Below are 1,250 nucleotides of genomic sequence, written 5' to 3'. Positions count from 1 at the left end.
GGCCACCCCCAAAAAAAAGCCAAAGGGGAGCCCTGCCGCAAGTCTCCCTGTGCCCCTGCCAGCCCCTCACCCTGTGGAAGGCCACCTCATCCCGCAGGTTCTCGTAGCCCTGCTCCAGGCGGGTGTACTCCTGCACCAGGCTCTGGTAGCGCGCCCGCTCCTCCTCCAGCTCCTGCAGCAGACCCCGGCTCTCTTGCTCTGCATGCTGGTGCTGCTCTGTGGGGACAGACAGACTCTGCAAGGGGACATGCAGGAACACACCAGGCCTGCAGGACCAGCCCATAGCCAGGGGAACGGGATGAGGGGATCGAGGCACACCTTTTTACCTTTCAGATCCCGTGACTGCTCCAACACGCGCTGGCTCAAGGCATCCCTCTCCTCCTCCAGCTGCAGTTTCACATCTTCCACCTCTGCCAAGCGCTGCAGGAAACCAGAGGGGCAGGTATAGCCAGAGCTTTGCCCAAGGGCCAGTCCTGGCCGCCAGAGGTCTTCTTCAGGGACCACCCCATGGCAGAAAACACAACAGGCTGCCCCAGAGAGCCCCATGGAGCCCCAACAGAGCGAGAGCATCCTCTGAACAGACAGACCTGCCTGAGCTCCTCGACCTCCTGGCTCTGCTGGTTCTTCACACTGTGCCTCTCCAGCTCAGCCAGCTGCTGGACCTGGGCACTGCGGGCCACAGCCTCCCGCAGCTGCTGCATCTCATCCCGCAGGTGCTGCAGCTCCTCGGCGTGGGCAGCGTTCAGCCCCGAGAGCTGCTCCATCAGCTGCTGCTTCTCCTGGGCCTGGGGCAGAGCACGTCAGGCAGGTGGTCAGGAGCAAAAGCGCAGCCCCACATGTCTCCCATCAGTGAGAGTCTACACATGCTCAGGCTGCTGTTCTGCAATGAGCCCAAACACCCCACTGCCCACCCATCTGCTTGGAGCCCAGAGCCCCTGGTACCACCTCAGAGCTCAGGCCTGGGACAGTAGCTCTCCGTGACGTACAATACCACGTGGAGCCACGCATGGCCTTTGCTATGGCTTTCCAGACCATTACCCACCTCGTGGACAGCCCTGACAACAGAATTTTCCAGCTCTGCTTTCCCCAGCCCCCAGAGGCAGGATCACACCACAGGGGCCCTCCCCTCCCTCTCCACAGACAGACCCAGAAAAGGAGTGGTGACAGCCAAAGCAGAGATGTTCACCCAGATGGTGACAGCAGATGCTGCTGGCACGACCATGGTGGGAGAACATGCCAGAACTGTTCTC

The 1,250-nt window shown here is 61.5% G+C and overlaps 1 protein-coding gene across 1 annotated transcript in view; it reads right to left on the bottom strand.

The window, feature by feature from the left end:
* LOC104274880 (unconventional myosin-Va-like) overlaps positions 1–785 on the bottom strand; it is a gene marked incomplete at its 5' end in the record, with an annotated part of 6,208 nt that extends 5,423 nt beyond the window's left edge. Inside the window, 3 exon segments of the mRNA XM_009870640.1 lie at positions 71–216; positions 327–420; positions 588–785. Coding sequence (XP_009868942.1) covers positions 71–216; positions 327–420; positions 588–785 — 438 coding nt within the window.
* Positions 786–1,250: the final 465 nt, after the last annotated feature.

The sequence above is a fragment of the Apaloderma vittatum genome, unplaced genomic scaffold (assembly GCF_000703405.1).
Source record: "Apaloderma vittatum isolate BGI_N311 unplaced genomic scaffold, ASM70340v1 scaffold36025, whole genome shotgun sequence".
NCBI classification, from domain to species: Eukaryota; Metazoa; Chordata; class Aves; order Trogoniformes; family Trogonidae; genus Apaloderma; species Apaloderma vittatum.
This window is presented reverse-complemented; position numbering and strand designations above follow the sequence as displayed.